The sequence below is a fragment of the Acanthochromis polyacanthus genome, chromosome 2 (genome assembly GCF_021347895.1).
Source record: "Acanthochromis polyacanthus isolate Apoly-LR-REF ecotype Palm Island chromosome 2, KAUST_Apoly_ChrSc, whole genome shotgun sequence".
Lineage (NCBI taxonomy): Eukaryota > Metazoa > Chordata > Actinopteri > Pomacentridae > Acanthochromis > Acanthochromis polyacanthus.
Window position 1 is genome coordinate 15,163,885 of NC_067114.1, and position 17,299 is coordinate 15,181,183.

At 42.6% G+C, this 17,299-nt stretch overlaps 1 protein-coding gene across 2 annotated transcripts in view; it reads right to left on the reverse strand.

Moving 5' to 3' along the window:
* Positions 1–2,452: 2,452 nt before the first annotated feature.
* Positions 2,453–17,299, reverse strand: part of elp4 (elongator acetyltransferase complex subunit 4) — a 51,325-nt gene continuing 36,478 nt past the window's right edge. For both annotated transcript variants that reach the window (XM_022192023.2, XM_022192022.2), the window contains one exon: positions 2,453–3,275. In XM_022192023.2, coding sequence (XP_022047715.1) covers positions 3,147–3,275 — 129 coding nt within the window. In that variant the 3' untranslated portion in view covers positions 2,453–3,146. The remainder of the gene's footprint in view (positions 3,276–17,299) is intronic.

A 17,299-nucleotide genomic window follows, 5' to 3' on the forward strand; every position in this document is an offset into this window, starting at 1 on the left:
CAGACTAGACGACTGCGCCGACACAGAGAAGGAACATTAATAATTACGCAGAGAGAATGAAAGAGAGATTCAAAATGCAAGAAAGACTGCAATTAGTGGAACTCTAAATAATACACAGCTCTGGGATAAAATGGTTTGAATGTAATTCTCGCTTTGAACAAAGTCAGGCAACGTAAGTTTTTGTAAAAGTTCCTGAGATTGTTCTACTTTTTGATGTGTTTTTTAATCAGACACAGAAGTTCTGACCTGGAGAAATCTTCATCTGGATTCCTGTAGCAGCAAACAGAAGCGGACACCCTCCTTACTTAGTGTCAGCAGTCAAATTCTCTGCTCTCTGTTGGAGTGTGTGCTGCAAGCAAACATGGAGAAACATTTCCCTCATCTCTATGAAAACAAATACCAGATTTGCTTTGTGTATTTTTTTCTAAACTGTATCTAAAAGGTATACTGACCTTCATGATCTAATTTGTGACAAAACACTTTATCTATATTAATCCAAAATGTGCAGAGAGATATTCAATGTGGTTAAAAAAACTGTTGTGTTGTGAGGCTTCAGTTAAAACAACAGTGGCTTTGGATAACAAACTAAAGAATGTGAGTGGCAGCTGCCAAAAACTAAATTATAGAAATGTATTCTCTGCACTCAGCTCCATTTGTTTCTCTTTTTTTTTGCTACAGGCCAAGTGACATCCTCAAGAAGTCGGCCCTGTAAAACAGTGCACAATCTTCATCTTAGGCAGATCTTATTCAGATAACAAAAAAATATTATTTACTATTGTAAAACTCAAAATACAATAATCTGTTGCACACATGGAATTAGGTTTTGATCACTAAAAAATAAGACATTTGGAAGAAAATCTCCAAAAACATTCAACACAAGACAGACAATGATCAGTTGACTAAATATTCCAGATAACTTGCATTACTTACATACAATCAGTGCAGAACTGTGAGTTTCTAATCATTAACTGCCTGACTAACTTCTTCTGAAGGGAGCAGCATGGAGAATTTGATTAGATATATAGAAATAAATATTGTAAATGTTGTATTTTTAATGCGAGTAATGAGACTTTCTTCAGTTAACACATTTCTATACAAGCTTTCAATAAATTTTGTTGTGGGCCTGGGAAGTTCACAGCCTGGCTTTCACAATCAGGCTCAATCTGCTGCACCTGTGTGATTGAGCTCGGCTGTTGCCAATCGGCCGGGCGGGGATATAAGGAGGAATCTCCCGACTGCTCAGATGGTTGTGGGTAGATTACCTGGAAGGTTTGACACCATCAGTCGGCCTTCTTCTGGAAGCCTAGTTTGTCTTTGTGTCATGTCCGTGCACAGAACCCAGCACTTCCTTCCTTCCTTTTGTTTTGGGGATAGTTTTTCTTTGAAGGAGTCTTAGTTTTTGTTTTTTGTCTACCACCTTTGGTAGATTTAGTGGGGGATATTGGTGTTTAACCATACCCTATCCTCTTTTAGACCACAGAACCCCATTTTCTGTTTGTTTGTGCAGTTTTTGTCAGTTTCCCCCATGAACAACCTTAGTTTATCTAATTTGTCTAAGACCGGGGGGGGTGTAACACTTTTTATAATGCTTTATATGCATAGAAGAAACTGATGCTATAAAACTTGATTGATGGTTTTAAAAGTTCAAAAAATAATCCACTGATGAAACCGATTGTGAACTGACTAGATAAAGTGTGAATCGGCATGGTGACACAGAAACTTGACAAGGGTAAAAAAGTGTGTGGGGAAAAAAAGACATGCCAGTAGTATAGCAAACAAACATGCCAAAATGAATTCATTCTATTTTAATCTACCTTAAAAGTGTACCCTGAATATGTCAACTCTTCAACAGCAACTTGGAAAACTATTTTTATCTTAACACAAGCTTTTGTTCACCTGTATAAGTGACCTGTGGATGTCATCTCTCTCTCGCTCATAAACCTGATATAGAAGCGCTCCACTCATGTATGAAACTGTCAGGTAACACTACCCTCTCCCAACACGTGTTGCAGATGGTTACCAATACTGCCAGTTTTTGCAGGCAAAAATATTCAAACTGGCATCAGCAGCAGACTGAGGAAAACAAAAATGAAACATTTAATTTTTCATGTTTTTTTTTTCCCCCCCTCTCTGTTTCTCCATGTCACCATTTGACCTAATTTGTTCTTTTGGGCTTGTCATGGCAAAGCAGCTCATCCAGCAAACAAGCCTGATGAGGTGTGAAGCCTGCACCCGAATCCAGCTCTCCTACCCTCTGCCCATATTCCTGCCCTGCTTTGCTTACTGGAGGTAGGCGCCGCTCACCGGGAACGGTCTCGGGATCTGATAGAGGCATCCCTGTTCAAACCTGAAACCAGTCAGGCAGACCAGAGATCAGCCATTCATAACACTCACGGCCTCACAGAGCTGATGTGGGGGTGCAGTAAAGTAAAAACCGAATACAGTGCATGTGTCCACTTCGGTATAGCTGTTTATTTAAATTCAAAAAAAGCACATTTCATCATCCTAGAAAATCAACTACATTTTCAGATCGTTGGGACTTAGGCAGGTACTTGGTTAAATTCCTTAATGTTTGCCTGTGAAGACGAAAACATATTTCCTGATTACACTTTACTTGTAAACAAAATCGTTAAAAGGCAGAGGAAAAACACAAGATGCACCAAACCTTACATAATTCCCCATCTTGGATTTTATTTGGTTAAGACTCCCTGCCAGTCATATACGTTCATGCACCATTTTGAAACACCATAGGGTTCACACTTCTTTGCAACTTACAGGAGAAAAAAGCAAACCGTGGGGATAAAGGCTCGGCTAGTGACACAAGTTAAATGAACTTCTCCTGACAGCTTGGAATGTGCCAATATTGGCTGTCAGAGTTAGGAAAAACATAAAGATTGCTTATAAAAAAAAAGGGAGGGGGTGGGGGGAAGAGATGAAATATAGGATGAAATGTGTCCGTTATGAGAAGAGGTACTGTGGATGTTTAGATCTTCACCCCTGGCTGGGTCGGTTGGCAGGTGGTAATGGCTCGCAGGGTTATAGTGGTTGACATTCCGTGGGCGAAGGAGCAACCTGGTCGCCGCGGTAAAGAGGACAACACTGCGGCGTTCCAGGTGTTGGTTGCCCATGGCGACTGTGTGGGAGCTCTAGAAGTCCAGGTGTTTGGTGCCGGAAGTGCCGGAGCCACAGGCTGAAGCCACCGTGGTCGCTCCTGCCAGCTCCCCCCTGCTCACACGACTCACCGTCTCAGACAAGTCTGGAGGCAAATGCAGTCTCTACAGAAATCGGACAGGGAGGGAGACAGAGGGTCAGAGTGTAGGGTCACTTGTATGGTGCAAAAGGCAAGCAGTACAGTGGATCAACATACAGTGGAAGGTACACTTCAGTGGTGCTTATTCACACAGTGCCATGTTGGGCTGAAATTGCATTAGATGCTTCAGCACTCCCCTCAGCACTGGCAGCATGGAGTAAACCTGCTAGCGTGCTGCTAAATGCTTCAGAGCGCTTTAGGTCTGTTACACCTCACAGGGAATATATGTATGTGTGTGTGAGTGTGTGTGAGGTAGGAGTGTTTGGGGCACAAAATCATGCATTTATGAGGAAAATGTGCCATAAATGTTGCACTGAAAATCTGGATGGAGGCGTTTGCCCTCGTGTCGATTACTTTACTGTAACACAAATGACTACGTTCAGCTAATAGTCATTCAAGTCTTTTAGCTGTTTCACAGAAAAGCTTATCTGTGGAGCAGCCCAGTGCCAAACTCAAAGACGCTAAGCGGTTAATGAGGACCACTCATGTAAACCCCCCTAACACCAACACGCTAACTACTATAAAGCTTAAGAGGGGCTACAGTACTCTGCTCTCTCTCTAACCAGCATGAAAGGCCGTCACAGGCCCTCCACGAAACAAAGTCTTGAAGAGCCGCTGAGAGCGTGAGAGGAGGTGAAGTATCTCCGGAGTCAAGTGTGCCCCCCGACAATGGTGTTGAGTAGCAGGTTGCTCAAGTGTCTATCGAGGAAGTTAAATCAGAATACTGCCATTCTGGGTACAAGAGAAGTTAAACCCTGTAATTTGCCCCTGAAAGAATCTGCCATGACATCTGAAACCCACTGGTCAAAGGCTGCAATCCCACCCCACCCCGGCCCTCTAAACCTTCCCTGCCCACCACATCCTTATCCCCTGCAGTCATCCAGCTTTAAGAGAGCTCCTTCCACTCCCACAGATACTTATCTTTTTCTTAATGACTAGGTGTTTGGGTACAGGGTTTATCAGCGTCATTATAAGAGATAATTCACAACTACACATCGCTCTTTGCCCCTCTAGGGTAGACTACTTCCACCCTTTATCTAAAACTGTTTCCACAGCTGAGTCTGATTTCATATCACTGATGTTCATGCTGATATGAAGCTTTGCGTAACTGCTACTGTGGCTAACAGTCCAGAGATGTGTCATGCTAAGTAGTCTCTTTTCTACTGTACATACTCAGTTGGGTGTGATTCAGAACACAAAGTTTGAGGCAAGTGGAGGAAAGAAGAAAAGCAGTCTTCATGCTTCATGCAATTATCTGAGGCAGGTTAGCAATGAGACATCTGTGATGGTAGATGGAGGCAAAGATGAGGATTCCCAGAAAGAAAAAAAAAACAAAAAAAAAACAGAAATAACACCCCAACAGGAAGAAACATGCAAAAGCAAATTGGTCAGCTACTTTCTGCATGCGATTCTTTCTCTAACTCACACTCTAATATCAATGCAAACTCATACATTGGCCTTGAGGGGCCCTCCAAAAGCTCTGCTCTGCTTCCACCCCTGCCAAACCTCACCTGTGTAACCTTTCGTGTCTTCAGCTCACTCGAGTGTGATTGAAAAAGAAAAACAATGCATTGATCAAGCCTGGACTCAGTCCTGCTTAGTGCACTGCAGCGGAAACACGGTAGTGAGAGGGGTAGGAGAAAAATCAATCACATATACATCAACCTCAGTGGGTGAGTTTAAAAAAAAAAAAAAAGACATCACACCGTTGTCTGGCTGTCACGCACCCACGGGCCTGGCTACACTGTGTATGTTTGGCTCTGGGCTCTGTGAACCCACTGAGCATGTGCAGAGCGAAGGTCAAAGCAATCCAGAAGTGCAGCTCAGCTTTTCTAACCTTTGAGTTCAGGGGCAGATGAGAACAATCAATGGGAACATCAAAGTTGGAGGGAGGAGCAGACAAAACCAATCGATCGGTTTGACACACAGAGGAAAAAGACAGCCTGGTAACAGTTGGCAACCATCGCACACATCACTGACAGCCAATATTCGAGCTGACTACTGTTACTGGTTATCAGGGACAAAAAAGCTTACTTTACATTCAGCCCTACTCCAAACAAACCTATTTTATATCACTGCTAAATGGATTAGGACTATAAAAGAAAAATATTTTAATTAATGTTTAACTTATTTTTGAAATTTATGCTAAAAGAAGAAGCTATAAAAGTGTAGTGCACTTATTTTAGCATGAGCATTTGCATTGACACTAAATGAATAGAGGTCAGCGCAGGACTTGGACAGACATAGTCAGGGAGGCTCTGAGTCTGCTTCCCTACGACCTGCACACTCCATGATGTAAACAAGGACATCCGGAAAACCCTCAGAGGCATAGTGGGGTGTATGTGTGTGTGAAGTCTTTCTCTGCTGCCTGGCAACCTTCACGAGGGTGGAGAAAGAGGGGAAAAAAATAAGAAGGGGGTGAGGGGGTGGGTGTTGGATGGGAGTGGACGGCGGGAAAATAGACCATTGGCTGTAGTGCATTGGTGTAAGAGGGGGGGAATGTGAAAATGGATGTGTGCCACAATGTAAGTGCGATTATGTGTGTGTGTGTTAGGGCTGTGATGTCAGTGTTTCCTCCCTGGTGGCGGACAGGGGTAAAGGTCTGTGGTTCAACTCCGCTCCACAGCCAGAGGGGCTGGGGCCATGCTGGCAACAGGGTGAGGGGTGACAAAGCTCCAAACGAGCGCTAAGCACTTGAAATGAGCCCTCAGGGCCGGCCCACAGACTAGCTTTGCCTAAGAGGGTTACTAATATCACCCCACAATGGACAATTCCCTTCAGCTTACCAAACACCCCAAAGACCCGATTCTTAAGGATCATGGCGTTTCATGCTGCTCCGTCGTTTACAATCGCCACATACAGCTTTGTTTGTGGATATGACATCAGTGGTTTATTGGTCAGCAAAGGCACCAAATCCGAGTTTGAAGTGCTTTGGTTATGCGTATTACAATGTAAGGTGATTGTGTAATATTCCAAGATCCGAACTGAGAGATTTTTCCAAGTGGAGCTTACAAGGGACCCACTCGCACAAAGCAGCGCCTTCAAAGGCATTCCACTGGTGGTAACGGCTTGCTAATGACTGGAGTATTAGGTGCTAATTTAACGAGTCATTTCTTCCATAGAGTTTTAGCCACACTTTCAAATGGCCCGTGTCACTGTACAGCTTAGAACTATGGGAAACCCAACACCATGTTGGAACACATGACGAGCGGTCTGGCTGTTCCAATCAGATTAGCTGATGATGGAACATGCTCATGGAAGTGACACGATATTTACCATAAACACCTACTTAACACAATCATTGTTGTAACTTGGTCAGCATTTCAGAAGATCTACTCAGTCGGTGAAATGGAAGAAACCAAGCATTACATTACTGAGCCGTAGTAATTACAATCACAAAGACGTGACGACTAAGCAATCCAATCTGGATGTATGCTGTCATGGATGAAAAAGAAATTTCAGCTATTGTATCGATGCAGAAGAAGACAATAAATAATTTTTTTAAAAATACGGTACTAAGTCCAGTATCCACAGACAGCGGTCACAATAGAGGTGATACCTTTTGCCAATTCCATTTCCCTGAGCGGCACAGCTGCTGTGCAGCCACTGTAAACTAATGTGTACATCTGTCCATGACACCAGGTCAATGTCCTCCATTTCCAGCCCCATTTCTACAACCAGCCAAGGGTCAAAATGGCAGGAGAATGTTTCACGGCTGAAACTGGTAGATATTTCCCAGACTTGCTGGTCTGTTCAATCACTAAACCAAGCTAAATCACCTCCCAGTGCTGTAATCCCTCACACCTCTAAAGTTACACAGCATTGTGTGGGAAATCATTTGCTGAACCTATAGGATGTGGTGTTAACTTCAGCACACCAAAAACCCACATAACGAGGTGATGTGCTTTTCTATTCGAGAAGCAAGCTATCATCACATTTACGTTGGCAATTTCAGAAAATACTTCCGCTGCCCTGCCAGAAAAAAACTGCAGAAACAACCCAGTATAAATCCCATCACTTTGGTAATTCTAGCCCACCTGCAGCTAACAAAAGCTGAGAAGAAGCTCTACCTTCCTCTTCTTTTGTGGTAACAAAGAGTGTAAGACGAGATCTGGCCTTGCCCCAAGAATAACCTGTGAACCACAGCAGTCTTTCTCCCTTAGAATTTTTCATTTTTAGAGTTTAAAAAAATCCAGTCGTCTTACTCATTGTCTCTAACTAAAACACATTGGGCCTTTTTTTCTGTAGTCCTCTCTATAACTAGCTTAGAAAGTTGGTGATTAAAGAACTGAAGCTTGTTTAACCAATTGCAATCAGCCGAATTCATCAAGTGTAAAATTGTAAATGACATGTAAGGATGAGTACATTTTTCAACTTCACGCGATGGTATTGACACACATGCTGCCTGAAAATAGTGTAAAATGTTTTGTAGGTAAAAAACAGCAGCATAAAATAAACACAAAGGAGACAGGAGATGAAAAAAACAAATGCAAGCTAAACTGGAGTTCCCCTCAAGTTTTTCTTTGGTAATTGGGTGATGGTCACCTGCTCACCATGTCACCTGCTGCCTGATCCAGGATAATCTGAGAGGCAGGCATACAGACAGTCAGGCGGACTGACAGACAGATACAGACACAGGCTCCTCATCTCTTCCGCTTCATGGCCTAATGCATCTGACAGAGTAGGCAGCAGGCAGGCAGAAGGATGAGTAAGCATTTTGACTGTAATTATATTCCCAAACACTGAAAGAATGGGAAGGGACTAATAACTGAATTTCATTAAAAGTGAGCATGTCCACACAGGAAATTGATTAGCTGACAATATTTCAAGGTTGTTTTTTTTTTTTTTTTTAATAATATCTAATGGAATGTTTATTCCTGTTCTCTTGAATAGCTAGCTCCTCACTTACCCTTCACGCTCCACAGAATGATAAAAAGCTGCATTTGATAGTATCTGTCATGCTACTAAACATGACATGCATGGGAATCAGTTAGCTCCGTGGAGCTTCTGAATAACCAAACGGACAAACAAGGGCCAAAGTGTAACTGTGCTGTAACACAACAACTTGACTTGTTATCTCTGTCATCATCATCTTCAACTAAACCCTCCTCTGGGGTCCTCTGCTTGGGCCTGTCAAGAGCTTTGACAGGGGAAGCAGTGTGGGGCCATTTTGTCTCTTTTCAGTTCAGTTTTGTTTCTCTTTGGAGGGCAGTGTTGGTATGGACCGTGGGCGTTGTAGGGTGAGGGCACATTGACCCCTGTGCTGGTGGATGGTAAGGGGGGCGTTAGCTGGTGTTATGGACTTGGGCACAGCCAGGGAGTGCTGGTTTGCCCCTGGAGTGACATGGCGCCTGGGGAGAAAGGGTGAGGGATAGAGGGCGTAGAGTACAAACATATCTAAGTGCTGCCTTCACTACCGATAGGCCCATAGCAAAGAGCGTGGCTGCATGGGTTATGACAGCATATCTGGGGGACCTCTTGTGCCCTCCACCCCTCAAACACACATTTTCCCCCTCCAACCATGACTCTGATATAGATGTCCTCAGGCTAAAACACCACTGACACTTTTGGTATAAGCAGGTTTTCCAGTGCACAAGCAATTTTATACAAATCCATGTTTTATTTTAAAAGAATACAAACAACTTCACACTGCTAAACTACCGCTTGAAGTTAAAGCTACAGTTTAACAAGCTATTCATTGTCTATAGATAATTCTACCTTAGGCTACCGTGAGTGGCAGTCATGCTTTAAAAGAGAAATTTGATAGTTGGATTAACTTCCTTGAAGAGAGTTAAATGAGAACATTAATGCTACTCTCATATCTGTTCTCTCAATATGAATCTGAATCAAGCACTAGTCTGCTTAGCTTAGCATAAAGACTGGAAACAGTGGGAACAGAGGGGAGCCTGGATCCGTCCGAAGGTAGAAAATCATCTTGCTAACACTGCTAAAGCTCCCTAATTGACATGTCATATGTCGCACATTTAATCTGTAGAAAAAGTTTGTGGTTTCTTAACCAAGAGTAGTGTTCCAAAAAAGTTGAAGTATTCCTTTAAGCGCCGCATGCAAACTGGTTCTGTCACAAAAGCCAGAGCATTACCAAGGATATTTTGTCATGTATTATTCATACGGTTTTCTGTGTTGCACTCAGTCCACAAGTGCGCACACTCATGTACAAAAAACAGAAAGACACACACTGCCACTTGCCTTTGCATGTGTCGCACAGAGGTATTTACAACATGAGTGCACAAAGCAGGCTTGTACATCCAGCCTTGGCTCCAACAGTCCTATTTTTCTCCCATCATTTGTGCTGTGATAGAGTTCACGCAGTTTACAGGCATAACATTTGGCAAAGCGAAAGGTCGTCTGGAGGTTACTGTGTCAGCATGGGTAAGTGGCTGACCCCTTGGGAGGGGTGGGGTGATGACTCTCACAGAGCAAGCCAGTTGTGCGAGCAAAGGACTAGGACTGAATAAGGCAAGACTTAGATACAGGAGAAGGAAGAAGGTGAAAACTATTATCTGCTATTTGAAATATTTAAATTGTGCACGACAATACAGATAAAACACCCACCACAAGTTTGCAGACCTCATCTACTACCATCATCTCACATCCATCCATAGTGTCACTGCAATGCAACCGACAAGACACACAAAACATTTTATTTGTGTCACGAAAATCCACCCCTAAATGCCGCACACCATCATCCTCTACAAACAATTATTAAGCAGAGATACAGCTTTAGACTGGTCAACAGCACTTACACACGTGGACAAAATTGTTGGTACCCCTCAGTTAAAGAAGGAAAAACCCACAATTCTCACTGAAATCACTTGAAACTCACAAAAGTAACAATAAATAAAAATTTATTGAAAATTAAATAATCAAAAACAGTCATTATTTTTGAATTGTTGATTAACATAATCATTTAAAAAAACAAACTAATGAAACAGGCCTGGACAAAAATGATGGTACCTCTATAAAAGATTGAAAACTATTTGACCAGAGTGACATGATTAACTCAGGTGTGTCATTTAATTGACATCACAGTGTTTCCAAACTCATAATCAGTCAGTCTGCCTATTTAAAGGGAGACAAGTAGTCACCCTGCTGTTTGGTGAAAAGGTGTGTACCACACTGAACATGGACAACAGAAAGCGAAGGAGAGAATTGTCCCAGGACATCCGAAAAAAAATGATAGACAAACATCTTAAAGGTAAAGGCTATAAGACCATCTCTAAACAGCTTGAAGTTCCTGTGACAACAGTGGCTCATATTATTGAGAAGTTCAAGACCCACGGGACAGTAGCCAACCTCCCTGGACGTGGCCGCAAGAGGAAAATTGATGACAAATTGAAGAGACGGATCGTTGGAATTGTATCCAAAGAGCCCAGAGCAACCTCCAAAGAAATTAAAGGTGAACTCCAAGGCCAAGGTACATCAGTGTCAGATCGCACCATTCGTCGTTGTTTGAGCCAAAGTGGACTTCATGGGAGACGACCAAGGAGGACACCACTGCGGAAAAAAACTCATAAAAAAGCGAGACTGGAATTTGCAAAAATGCATGTTGACAAGCCACAAAGCTTCTGGGAGAATGTCCTTTGGACAGATGAGACCAAACTGGAGCTTTTTGGTAAGGCACATCAACTCTATGTTCATAGACTCAAAAACCAAGCATACGAAGAAAAGAACACTGTCCCTACGGTGAAACATGGAGGAGGCTCAGTAATGTTTTGGGGCTGCTTTGCTGCATCTGGCACAGGGTGTCTTGAAAGTGTGCAAGGTACGATGAAATCTGAAGACTATCAAGGCATTCTGGAGAGAAATGTGCTGCCTAGTGTCAGAAAGCTTGGTCTCAGTCGCAGGTCATGGGTCTTCCAACAGGACAACGATCCAAAACACACAGCCAAAAACACCCAAGAATGGCTGAGAGAAAAGCGTTGGACTATTCTAAAGTGGCCTTCTATGAGCCCAGATCTGAATCCCATTCAACATATGTGGAAGGAGCTGAAACATGCCATTTGGAGAAGACACCCATCAAACCTGAGACAACTGGAGCTGTTTGCTCATGAGGAGTGGGCCAAAATACCTGTTGACAGCTGCAGAACACTCATTGACAAATACAGAAATCGTTTAATTGCAGTGATTGCCTCAAAAGGTTGTGCAACAAAATATTAAGTTATGGGTACCATCATTTTTGTCCAGCCCTATTTCATTAGTTTTTTTTTTTTTTAATAATTATGTTAATCAACAATTCAAAAGTGATGGCTGATTTTGATTATTTAATTTTCAATAAATTTTTATTTATTGTTACTTTTGTGAGTTTCAAGTGATTTCAGTGAGAATTGTGGGTTTTTCCTTCTTTAACTGAGGGGTACCAACAATTTTGTCCACGTGTGTACATTGAGAACTACCCGCACTGCCTATATGATATAATGGCTCCAAGTTTACCTGATTGTAATCCTCAGGACCAAGTAAGAAACTATATGTTAGAGACGGGAGCGAAGAAAGGGGAGGAAGATGCTGAAGAATTGGGGTAAACTATAAAAACTGTTACTAAAGGCAGATTGGGAAGATTAAGTTGAGAGGAAATTCACCCAGCTGACTGACTGTTGGGCCCAATAAAAGTAAACTATGTGAATGCATGTGATGCTAACCTTTGCGAGGAATCTTTTCTGCATATGAAATATTTAATGTACTGACTTTTTATACCTTTTTGGGCTATACATATGCCTTAGAGTTTATGTATGCTTGCGCGCATCCGTGTCTGTTAGTCTGCCCGGATGAATAAAGGGGGTGGGTATAATCCATCACCAGTTGATAGTCCTCACAAAAAAGAAGCCCTTTTTGCTGAGAGGACAGCCCTTGTGTGGACAAAGACCACCATACTGGGGACTTCATAGGACCCAGCTGAAAAGGTGTTGCCCAGAGTAACCCCATTCACATTAACAGGCATGCTGGCCAAAGCCAGTCATTACTGCTGACTTGGACCAGCCGGGCCACACATAGACCAGCCTAGAGCCTCTAAGGCCATTCACTCCACATCAGCCCACAGGCAAACGGCCTGAACTCTGCCACTGGGGAGCATCTAGAATTGTTACCATTCTATTCTACTGTCTGTCTTAAGAGTTTCAATATATCCAGACTATGGCTAAATTAAAAGCATGAACATACAGTAAAATTGGAAATATATGCGTCTTTGCCTCTTTATAAAATGAAGGAATTAATGAGTAAAATAAAAATACTGTTGCAATATCTACTGTGAAGTATTTTGTGGCATCAGATCTTGAAAGGGGTAAAATAAATACTTTTACTTACAGTTAAAAGACAATTTCCTCTGACTACTGGTTTGATATCCACCCAGTTTGGCAGAAAATATCTTTTCCTAAACGATATCTTGGGTAATTAAGAAAACTTGCAAGGGAATTTTCCTGATTTCCATTGAGCACAATGGAACAAACTGGAGCTTTTGGTCCTAAATTTACATAAAGTATAATACAGCTGCAACAGCTACTTTCACATGGACAGCCACCAGACAAGAAGCAACCGTTGCTGATATTGCAAACCACCAGCATCTTGCTGGAAAAGATAATTTTCCAATGCTTTTCAAAGATTTGCAAAAAATGAAACTATCTTTAAGCAAAAAACGTCCTCAGCAACATAATACAAGAGGAATTAGTTGATTTTACTTGCTTTAGAATATAACGAATACCAAATCCCTGAAGCACATCGCATGACCTTTCCTAAGAAGTATGAGATGTGTAACTTCTATCTGGTTGAGATACAGCAATATTCAGGTACTCCGTCACATGGACTCATTACCCACCCACCCCTGTCATGACACTCAGAAATGGGTTTCACCTCTTTCATAGTTACACAGTGGAATGTGACGGGGGAAAAGCTGAAGCACTCTCAGTGGACTTGTACTGGGATTGCTGGGGGCTGACATGCTTCGTCCCAGTAATCTACTGAACTTCTAAAGGCACTCTGGAAAACCCAAATCTGACCTATTCTTCAGCTCTGATGCAAATCTACAGTGTGATAGAGCAAATGTGCTGTCAGGACAAACTCAGTCAAGAAGAATACATAACATACCGGAAATGTTTGAACTGCCAAAAAGTCTTTGGTAAAAAATCTACATCTGCGTTGGATATTCATGATTCAAATATCAAACTAAATTCAGTGTAGCTGTGTATACATATTATGCATTATGATTCATTGGCACACAAACACACTTCAGTCTCCCCTCCTCCCTCTCTCTTCACCTCCACCTCCACCTCTACATGCCTCTCCTCTCCAGTACCCACCCTGTGGGCAGGTGGTTGTGTAAATTTAGCCACAGCTAGGTGAGGTGCTTCCTGGGTAGACTGTTGGCAAAGCCACCTTCAGGGTGTTCAACATGTCAGAGGGAATGAGACATCACCTCGACTGCCCTGTCAAAAAATTCACCACCTTCCATTTCCCCCATAACCCCTAGGTCCTCAAAGCACCATGGGTGATGGGGAATTCTTGTTTTGTGTTTTCTAATTTAGCCTGAAACACACCAGCCATTACCTAACCCAGAGCGCTGGCTGAGTGTTAATTGTGAAGCATTACTAAAGCTATTAAAACAGTGAGCCAAGGCCTGGGGAGAACACATGCTAAAGTTAAAAATCAGAGAGACAGCGCTAAATGCATGTTATACCATCCCTGCAAGTGACCCCTATAAGAGGTGACACTGTAGAGGATGTTTGGATTTTAATACAATGACAAGAAGCATAACGTAATAATAACGATGTATGTATTTTTAACTGAAGAAAATTTAGCATGGCATTCTGAAAATGGCATTCCGAAAAAACAAAATTTACAGAGAAGTAGTTAAATGATTGTAATAAGTTTATCATCTGTAAATGCATGGACATGACAACAAACAAGGGGGAAAAAGTACTCAAGAACCGTGATAAGATAGCATCTGTGCCTGATATAAAGCTGTAATAACTTAAATAATGTAACGTGCCACCGTATGAAAATTAAATGGGACAGAGATTTCAAGCTGTTATGGCTTCTGCATTAATAAAACATTTATTTAGGTAAAAAGAACCAAAAAAATGCTTTTTGTTCTCAAGGTCAGACAATAGTTGTGCACTTCTTACAGCTCCAGATATGGATGTTTTGGAGTAAAGGGAAACTCACTGTCAAAAAAAAAAAGTGCTAAATTTACAATATCTGAACACTGGGGATCTACAGACGACATGTTGCAGTATTTGTGCTTTTATTAATGTTGCTTTCTTTATTTCACACAAGTGCATCAGTCAATATGAGCAGAATGGATCATCTAACATTTAGCTCACATTTTCTGTAGTTAGTCTTTGATTTTGTGGAATTTTCTGGTGTTGGGAAGCTTGCAAGGCAAAACTTTTTTTTTAAGCAGAGGCTTTTCTGCGGTTAGGGCGGTTAGGTTTATTTGTCAAAAACCTTTGATCACAAAACCACAAACGCTTGAAGAGACTAATGAGTAAGAATATTAGTTTGAGCTATGCAATTAGTGTGCAATTACATTCTATGAAGTAAAAGTTTCAAAGAAAAAAGAAAGGGTAAGCGCAGAGACGGATACAGGGTGCTGCTGAGTTGAAAAGAATAACAAAACTGGAAAGCGGTCCAAATGTGACTATCAGCTTCTTCATTCTCCCCCGATGTCGAGTTAGGCGTTTTGCTGGGAAATGGGCGGCCTGCCAGATTGGGGCCAAGTCAGAGTTGTCAGGGGATTACAGTTCTGCCTTGCTCACTGCAGGGGGTGCGGAGTGGGCCTCAATTACCCTGGAGCGGTGTGTTTGATTTGGCCCGGCACTTTTGGGGACAGACCAAAAGCTGAATAATGCACCATTAGCAACTCAAAATCCTGCCCTAAAATGAGTCCACTTATGCATCACATACAGTAATTGTGTGTCTATCAAAGGCTGGCAGGTCCACACCAATTACCCTGATAACAACAAAACAATCTATGCATAATATTATCTGCTGAACACCTGTGGGCCCCCACAAACATCCAAGCTTTAAACTTCTACCACTCATTGCAAGTCTGTCAGCGGTCTAATGAAGTGTCAACTTTGGAGCACTAAAAGACTAAAATGCAAGGTTGCTCTGAGATAATGTGCGATGGTAGAGATGTATATGCTTGTATTTACAAATATATGGGAGATGGTAGAGACAGAGAGGGTGTGAAGACAGAAAGAGGGAGGGAGAGAGAGAGAGAGAGAGAGAGGGAGATCCCCCTACTCTGGCTACAGTTAGAGCTGTGCAATTGAATTTCACAGGATATGAGGCAGCAAATGGCATGTAAAGGCTGAAGCGTCAGACAGTTCCTGCCACACGGGCCAGACAGATAAGGGAGGTGTAAGTGAAATCATTAGGTAACTCTGCGGGACATCAGGGGCAGTTTGAGGTTGGCAGGGGGCTCTGAGAGCCAAAGGTCCTCCTTGAGCTCCATTGAACACCCACTCAGCCTGATATACATGCACTTACAAACACACAGGGAAAATCACTTATACAAACACAAGCTGCAAGACAAACAAGGACTCAAGACCGAGACAAGCAAACAACCAAGCTCTGTTTTTTTTTTTTTCCTCGCTCCCCACCCACAAATACATGAGCATGCATGGATGTGCACTCTTGCACACATACACACACCACTTCAAACTGCAGACGCCTCAATGAGGTATCAGCCCCTGTGATTGTGTTTGTCCACCTGGGTATGAAAGAGCCATTCTGGCCTGTGTGGAGGAGACAGCAGTGTGGTACAGCTCAAGCCGGAGCCCAGCTAGGCTACGTCTGTCTCAGGCTCTCAGGGAGGGGAGCAGCCAAGTGTGGATGCACCTCATTACCTCACTCATCCACACACCAATTACCCCTAAATAAATACACCCAGCCCACAGGCAGCAACAATGACATCCAGCCTGAAAAGGAAGAAAGGACGCCGTTCAGAAAGCATTTGCACGCACAGAAAAGTGCTGTTGGATAATGATGAAAAAAAAGTACAGAGAAAAGAAGCAAAAAAGAAGAACATGCAGGGGGCTCCAAGTCTTTTAAAGCGCTCAAAGACGAAATGGAGAAAGAGAAAGAATGAAACAAACACCGAGCAAGCAGAGTGAAGTGATTCAGAAAATGATAATTTCTTGCTAAATTTCACCCAACACATCCGCAAATGATTGTTGTGGCGGGGGAGGGGCAAAGTTTAATTGTTTTAATGCATGCAGCCATGAGATAGCTCTAAAATGGTGATCACTGTAGAGCCGACACATATTTGCATGCAAGACGGACCGCTCGGGGTAATGGCAACGGCAGCGTGTCCGAAGGCCAGAGTACATGGGCTAAAAAGACAACGGCCTCGATCCCCAGAAAGTTTGACAAAATATGGCAGGTGGCACAAAATGTGACAAGAAACACTCGCGCCCTAAATATGAGAAAACAGTTGGAGCTGTTAACAGTGAAAAGTCTCTGTTACTCGAGTGAGAAGGTGAGCGAAGGATGCAGAAAAGGTGTGTGGCAGAGAAAAGAAGACAGATGTGTTTTCGGGGAAGGGAGGTACGAACGAGGAGAGGAAGCCAAGAGTTCCTTCATGCCTCCCCCTACCCCCCACGCCACTCTCCCACCTCCCTCCATGTGGGATCTTTCTGCATGAGTGACTCTGTCATACCTGGGGGACAAAATGGTCTCTCTCTTCCTCCGTTTGTCTCTCTCTCTGCCCCAATTCCTGCCTACCTCTCCTCTTGTATGTCTGTGCTGTGATTATGGTGATCCAAGCCTGGTAAGCTAGTTAGTGTGGTGCTGTGTGGCAAAAGAACCAAATAGTGCAAAAGAAAATATTGCAGCCAATAATATGTTAGACCTTAAATGAGTAAAATCCTTAATTTAAATATATATAGCTTGTACTTATGTGAATCATTTTTATTTGGGTTCCAAAAGGCAGATGAGGTGATTCACTTCCTCTTCCAACACCTGTGCAGTCAGGTG